The sequence below is a fragment of the Abramis brama genome, assembly GCF_963993115.1.
Source record: "Abramis brama genome assembly, chromosome: 18".
NCBI lineage: Eukaryota > Metazoa > Chordata > Actinopteri > Cypriniformes > Leuciscidae > Abramis > Abramis brama.
The window spans coordinates 31,005,665-31,013,693 of NC_139980.1; the positions used below are offsets into that span (position 1 = coordinate 31,005,665).

At 42.2% G+C, this 8,029-nt stretch overlaps 1 protein-coding gene across 1 annotated transcript; it reads right to left on the reverse strand.

Annotated features, from left to right (window-relative positions):
- Nucleotides 1-7,000: 7,000 nt before the first annotated feature.
- On the reverse strand, nucleotides 7,001-8,029 carry LOC311069174 (trace amine-associated receptor 4-like; the record flags this gene model as incomplete). Its single annotated transcript, XM_084092168.1, has 1 exon — nucleotides 7,001-8,029. The coding sequence occupies one exon, from the start codon at nucleotides 8,027-8,029 to the stop codon at nucleotides 7,001-7,003; it is 1,029 nt and encodes a 342-aa protein (XP_083948294.1).

The following is an 8,029-nucleotide window of genomic DNA, read 5'->3' on the forward strand; positions in this document are numbered from 1 at the left end:
GGGTCAAGCACAGGAAGGCAGTCCAAACAAACAAACAAACCAGGCAGGGGTCAGAGGCACAAGAGCAATCCAAGATAACCAAAGAAAGAAATCCAAAAAAACCAAGAGACATGAAAACCAGGGAAAACACTCAGAAGTGCAGTGCAACAACATACAAAACTTCGCAGTGAGTGATGGGGTGAACCAGGCTATATGGGGTGAACTAAACAAGATAATGAGATACAGGTGAATGTGAATGAGTGCTGATGAGTCCAGGCAGAGAATGATGGGAGATGTAGTCTGTGAGTGAACATGATAGTCTGGTGTGGAGTGCCCTCTGGTGGCTCTCAAGGGCACTCCAGCTGGTGACCGTTACATAGCCCCCCCCTCAAAGGAGCGGCTTCCAGATGTTCTAAAAATTGTCCAGGAGGGAGGTGGAGCGGAGGCGAACCCGGGGGCGGGATGGAGGGCCAGGCCCATGGAGCGGAAGAGGACCTAGAGACTGCGGCAAGACGGGAGGCCAAGGCGGAGCAGGCAGTGCAGGCGACCAGGGCGGAGCAGGCAGTGCCCCAAAATTTCATTGGGGACGGCTATGGGGTTATGGGCAGGAACAGACACCGGCTCAGGAACAGACACGGCTCGGCGGACGCCATCTTGTCCGGAGACACTGGCTCGGCGGACGCCATCAAGCGTCTCTGGCTCGGCGGACGTGATGTGAAGTGTCTCTGGCTCGGCGGACGTGACGTGAAGCGTCTCTGGCTCGGCGGACGTGACGTGAAGCGTCTCTGGCTCGGCAGACGTGACGTGAAGCAGCACTGGCTCGTTGGACGCCATCTTGTCCGGAGACACTGGCTCGGCGGACGTGACTTGAACAGTCTCTGGATCGGCGGACGTGACGTGAAACAGCACTGGCTCGGCAGACGTGACGTGAAGAAGCTCTGGCTCGGCAGACGTGACGTGAAACAGCACTGGCTCGGCAGACGTGACGTGAAGTAGCTCAGGCACGGCAGGGCTGACGTGAAGTAGCTCAAGCACGGCAGGGCTGACGTGAAGAGACTCAGGCTCAGCAGGGTTGACGTGAAGCTCAGGCTCAGCAGCGGCCATGATGGGATGAGGTTTTGATGTGACTGCGCTGGTGAGCGGTGTTGCCAACACTAGAGTGGGAGTTGCCAACACTAGAGTGGGCATGACGTGAAGTAGCTCAGGCTTAAGGCGGACATACACTGTGCGATGTCTGTGCGATTTGAGCAAGGAACCTACTCACACTGAACGAGTAGATCGCATGCGATGTAAAGCCAAAGCTCAGGATTTATGTGCTCACACTGTACGGTCCGAACGTCGAGCTGCGACTTGACTGCTCACACTATACGTGTGAAATATGCGCGAATCAGCGCGATAAATCCTCGTGCTGGGTTGCGCCTATGGACGATATCATGTAGCCTATCCAGAGATATTGTCAAAACAAGCATCAGCTATCAATATCAAGAAGATTTAGCATTTCCAATTTATATATTACATTATTAGTAGGCTAGTATTATTGTATTATTATTATTATTATTATTATTATTATTATTATTATTATTAGGGAAGGCTTAGGCTATTAAAGTATAGGCTACTATAATTAAATTGCCACGCAACAATTTCATAGCGCCATCACCACATAACCAACGCGCTGTGAGGATAATAAAATATTACATAGAAGCTTTACTTCTCCGCATTAAAAATTGTCTAAAACATTTAGGTCGATTACAATGAATTATATACATATAATTAATTATTACTGGTCTATAATATGTCCGAACACTGCAATAATTCATCAATGAAAATTAAAAACAGCTTTATTTCAAAAACATTTTTTAACAAAAAAAAAAAGGCAAGTGTAGCCTACATCGCAGGTGGCTTGGAAGAAGTGGGTAATGGTTAATCCATTTTGCAACACGAACTGGATAAGCAACAGTAATTTGTAGCTTTGAACTACAGAACTTAAAGATCTCCCTTTTTTTTTTTGCTGCAGATGAAACTGTTTTTGCGCAGGCGCAGTGAGGGAAAAAACACTAGTTTAGGGCAATCGGTTCGTAGCTCTGCTTCAACTGTGCGATATAGTCACGAGGAGCGACCAAAATTTCTAACATGCCAGAAATTCATCCGACCATCCGATTGCCGGTCGTGAGAGGTTAATCGCCTCTCTTTTCCCCCTGTACACTGCACGAACACTGCACGACAAACGACGCACGACAAAGCTGAAAATCGGCCCGACCCGAAAAAGAGTCGCACGAGTCAGAGTTCGGCTCAAAATCGGACGAAAATCGCACAGTGTATGCCCGCCTTTAGACGATACCGTGGGCTTGCAAGGCTCCTCATCCGTAAGGCCCACAGTAAATGATGAGCCGCTCAGCAAAAGGGCAAGGTCAATATATTGAGCTAGAGTCCAGTGAGGGGTATTGTCAGGCATGAGGTAGTTAAGAAGGTCATTAAGTCCATGGCGAAAAATGTCCTTTAAGACAGCATCATTAAAGTTAACCCCATGGCTAAGCTCACAAAACTCTCTGACAAAATCCTCAATCGGACGGTTACCTTGGCGGAGGTGGAAGAGACAAACTGCTGGATCCATGTTGGCGAAGTTTTCTATTACAAACTGCTCTGAGACACGAAGGTAGAGGATCCAAATGCAGTTTATTAAAAGGGTTATCCAGAATCGTAATCAAACACAAGCAGAGTGTCAAGCACAGGAAGGCAGTCCAAACAAACAAACAAACCAGGCAGGGGTCAGAGGCACAAGAGTAATCCACGGAACAGGCAAGAAATCCCAAAAAAAACAAGAGACATGAAAACCAGGGAAAACGCTCAGAAGTGCAGTGCAACAACATACAACACTTCGCAGTGAGTGATGGGGTGAACCAGGCTATATGGGGTGAACTAAACAAAATAATGAGATACAGGTGAATGTGATAATGAGTGCTGATGAGTCCAGGCAGAGAAGGATGGGAGATATAGTCTGTGAGAGAACATGATAGTCTGGTGTGGAGTGCCCTCTGGTGGCTTTCAAGGGCACTCCAGCTGGTGACCGTTACAATAAGCATGATTGATATTCAAAACGTTAAGCAAGCGTTACTTTGTTTATGGTTTGTATAATGTTAGTTTTCATTTTCACTTTTTTGAATGATGAATATAGACGAATATATCTGCTTAAATAGACAGTTATCTCCTTTACACGCAGGCGCAGAATGCGCATGCTAGTTGACCAGCACCCACTCCAAAAATGTGGCGACGTCTTCCTTTTTATAGTTGTGATTTTAGAACTGGTCATTTTGGAGTGAGGAGGGGTTTTTTTTCTAGTTGTGGAAGTTAGAATATGTATTTTATATCATTTATATTTTTATATGACCAATGCCTTAAGGGTTAGAGGACACGTTTCAATAAATAACATACTTTTTTGTAATTATGGGTTACATGGACTAGTCTACAGGGGTTACCTCGAATCTATATAGCTCATGGCAGGATCTGGTCATTTTGTAGCTCATATCTCACTTTGGCAACTGTCATACATGATGCCTAGCTCAGATAGGCACATCTATCAATTCGAAGCTCACGGAGCTGAGAAGATCAAAAAGATAACTTCTTTTTTTTTTCTGTTCAGTTTTTTGTCTTATTTTTGTTCTTGTACTATTTGATTGTTCTTAAGTAAATAAATAATGAAAATTTCTACATTTTGGGCTATTATTTATGTTGCCTAGTGAAGGGTTACAAATATAAGAATCTATTTCAAATATGCTTCTGTACATAACATCATGGTAAAGAATCTTTTAAGGTTAAGATCTCAGCAAAGTTGCAATTTCTGTTCTCTCCTTATTGTCAGACTGATGGGATTAGCACACGAATGATTCACTGAGAATCTCACCTTTTGTTCTGCAAATGGCTTTCGGACCCAAATGGCTCTTGGAGCCTTATGCTGATTGAATTAGGATGGGCCAGGCCCTCAGTCTAGGGTGTTACCTTAACCTGTATACTTAATTTGCATGCTTTGTTCAGAATCTCCACCTCTATGTAATCCCTCCCCCTTGGAATGTATATAACTACAATGCATACTGTATTAGAGTTAGATCATGTTGGAAGTACTACAGCAACGTACAGCGGAGTTCTCAATAAAGAATAACTTCCCTTGAACGCGATCCCAACTGTCTCCTGGTCTCTGCTTCGATGAAAGAAAACTTTACAACACTAGCTATGGATTTTAATAATTTTACTAATATATAGGTAAACATATAGGTGCATATATAGGTAAACATATAGGTGCATATATACATGCATATATGCACACATATATACGTGCATATATGTACCTATATAGGTACATGTATGCACAAATATATATGTACACATATATGTACATATATGTGCATATATGTACATATAATATAGGAAAACGGTCAATTTTATATATGTCACATATATTAAAAACCTATATCAAAACCTATATTAAAACATATATGTTTATATAGGTTATTTCCATGTGGGAGGAGTCCAGACGGAGTGGATAGCAGAGAAGCATATTCTCAGTGTGAGTTTCATTTGAAGTCATCCCGTCTGCTCCAGATGCTGAGATGATTTCCCTTGTAATTGTAAAAAGGCAAAAAATCATAAACATAAGTATACTTAAAATAATTTTTAAATAAAAGTCTTTGGTAAAGACCAACATCCAAAGAACGGTGTAGATACATATAATACATGCCCATCTACTTTAACTCCCTAAAATGTACTCTGAGCAGCTCAGTTGTGTCCATATATACGCTCAGATTCGAGGTCACCCCTGTACACTAGTCCATGTAACCCATAGTTACAAAAAAAATGTATTATTGAAACATGTGTCCTTTAACCTTAAAGGCATTGGCCGTATAAAAATAAATAAATAAAAGAGAGTGATATAATATACATATTCTAATTTCCAGAACTCCAAAATGACCTTTGAAAGAATGACTAGTTCTGACATCACAACCATAAAAAGGAAGACTTCGCCACATTTTTGGAGTGGGTGCTGGTGAACCGTGATTCACCATTCACCATCTGTCTGGCTGAGAACCACACCAGCCCCACTCCACATCCAGAGACCAGCCATCCATTGCCTGCGAGCTGCACGGTGGAGTTGCAAGAGCCCACAGCAGACTATGGAGATCGGCCTGGCATGATGGATGAGCCCGAGCCTACAATGAGAACATAAAGTGACATCGCCCCGGAGCCAGATCCACACGGAGTCTGACCAGGTGCGTAAGCCTGCAACACCTACGTCACAGAGGGAGTGCTTGTGGAGTTCGAGGGCTGTGAGGGAAGCCCTGCCCACAACCCCACCACTTTGGATTATATGGTATATGGCCTCTGTAAATTATATGGACAAACTATTGGAGATGTTTAAGGAGGTAAATTCCCTGTTTCTCCTACCCCCGCTGGTTCTGCCCATCCCTGAATCTCCTGATCCCTGCTGGTTCCGTCCAGCCCTGAATCTCCTGATCCCTGCTGGTTCCCCTCTGGTTCTGCCAAGCCCTGAATCTCCTGTTTCTCCGCTGGTTCCACCCAGTCCCTTGTGGCCTGTGCTCCCTATGATCCTTCCCAGCCTCCTTCTCCTAGCTCCTCTTCCAAGATCAGCCAGTTCCTCAGCCCGCCTCTGCTGGTTCCCTCTGCATTTCCAACACCTTTTTGTGAGGAATGGCATCGGAGCTTCAGTCCTCCAGCTCTGTCCACTAGGGAGGTTCCCCCTGGCTCCGCTTCCTACTTACGAGCCCGTCACTCCACCATGGTCTGTCTGCCCTTGCTCCTCCCTCCCTCGGCTCCACCAGAAACCATCGTCCTGACCGCAAGTTCGCGATTTCTAGTGAGGGAGTCACACGGATTTGCACTGGCTTGCAGCTGTATGGCTGTAGGCACTGCATGTACCATGCGCACTCCAACTGACCTGGGAAACATTTTCCATGCAAATATTTTAGCTTATTTAATATTTATTTAATATTAAATATTTAGTTATTGTGTGTCACATTTTTCTGTTGACTGAACCAGTGATGTGATTTAATCATTCATCGATTTCGAGTCAATTCATTCTTTTCAATTAATTAGTCAAAACGGTCTGAATCCATTCCCATTCGTTCGGACTGCTCTCTCGCTGAATCATCTGAAGCTATTTCTCAGTCAGCAAAACAAACAAACAGTATTGACAGAACAAACAGCGCTTTTTATTATGTGAATATGCACTAGATTGATGTCTTTGACAATTCCAATCCTTTAGCAGATTTTGGGTTTAAAAATATTTAAAACGTGTCAAGACATACAATAATTTTACTCTGCTCTACCATTGCTTTCACATATCTTTTGGTCTGAAGAGTCTCATTCGTGCATAATAGTTGGCTACATGAGTGTATATTGAATTAAAAAAAAAAAACCTTTTAGAGTTGTTTGTGCCAAAAAACAAAATCCCCCTCTATGCATGAAATCCTGTAGGCGCCCATGGTAATAGCTTGGGAAATGTATTATAACAGACTTCAAAGTGTACTAACACAATAATCTGTTTAATACGGACGGACTTGAAAGTTGACTATAAAAGGCTGTATAGATTGAATAACAGTCTAAATAACATTTAAATACGAATAAATCGATGATGAACTTTTTTACTTATTTTTCATTTGCCACAGGTTACACTAACCTAGAAAAATAGTAATGCAGTTGTGATAGCAGAGTGTTTTATTTCTTGAGTCTTAATTATGTATTAAAAAGCAGGCTATATAGGATGTTTTATTATAACTTAACATAATTTAACATATAACATATTTTATGTCATGTCATGTCCCAGCCCCTCTTTTTCACCAGATTACTAAAAATATTCATATCACTGCTTCCAATAAATGCAGAAAGTTCATAAGAAACAGAAACATTTTAAAAATGGCTTTAGTTATATGGTTATATGGTTATATGAACTAAAAAGAATTACATAAAAAATTTTTTTTATTTGTGATGCTTGAAATAAGTGTGAGTGTCATATTCATTCAAAAGTCAATGTGTTTGAATCCTTGATGCCACAAACATAAGTGCATATAAGAATCTTAAATGCATTTTGAAAACAAGGGTAGAAAAAGCCATAAATCAAGGGGTTACAAGTGGAGTTAAAATATGCAAACCAAATTACAACCTCAAAAACATCAGCTGGGGTTAAATAATTGTAAAAAGGGTCAAGAGCAGTAACAGTAAAAAAAGGCAGCCAGCAGAGATAAAAAACACCCATGACAATGGCCAGAGTTTTTGCTGCTTTTCTCTCTCTGTGTGCAGAGCTCTGGCTCTTCAACCCTCCTGCTGCCGCCATAGTCACTCTTTCTGACATTACCTTTGCATGCTTTCTTGCAACATGGAAGATTTTCATATACAGAGAGCTCATGATCGTCCCAGGAAGGAAGAATGTGAGAATTGGACATATAAGACCCCACTGTTTGTTAAAAAACAGAACACAACTTCCCACACAGGAAATCTGCAATATAAGCATCTCTAGTCCAACTGCATTTATCCCTGAAAACACAACATAAAAGCTGTACACAAATGAAAACAGCCATGTAAATGTAGTAAACAGAGTCACAGTGTTGTTTGTGACCCTCATTTTGTATCTTAAAGGATCACAAATGGCCCAGTACCTGTCAATAGATATTAAACTGAGATGCAGTATGGAAGAGATACAGAAGGTCATGTCTAAACTAAAATGCACTTTACACACAAAATCTCCCAGATACCAGCAGCCTTCAACAGATCGCACCATGCTGTACGGCATGACCAAAGAGCCCAGCAGACAATCACAAGCTGCCAGAGAGCGAACGATCAGATGAGTTGGAGACTTTAGATGTTTGAAGTGAGAGATAGAGATGATGATCAGCAGATTCCCAAAAACTGTTGTGAGGATCATCAGCACCATGAAAACATACATTGCCACTTTAACTACAGTAAGACGATGCAATTTCGCACAGGAGTCCAGCAGGAGTGGATAGCAGAGAAACACATTCTCAGAGTCAGTTTCATTTGACATCAT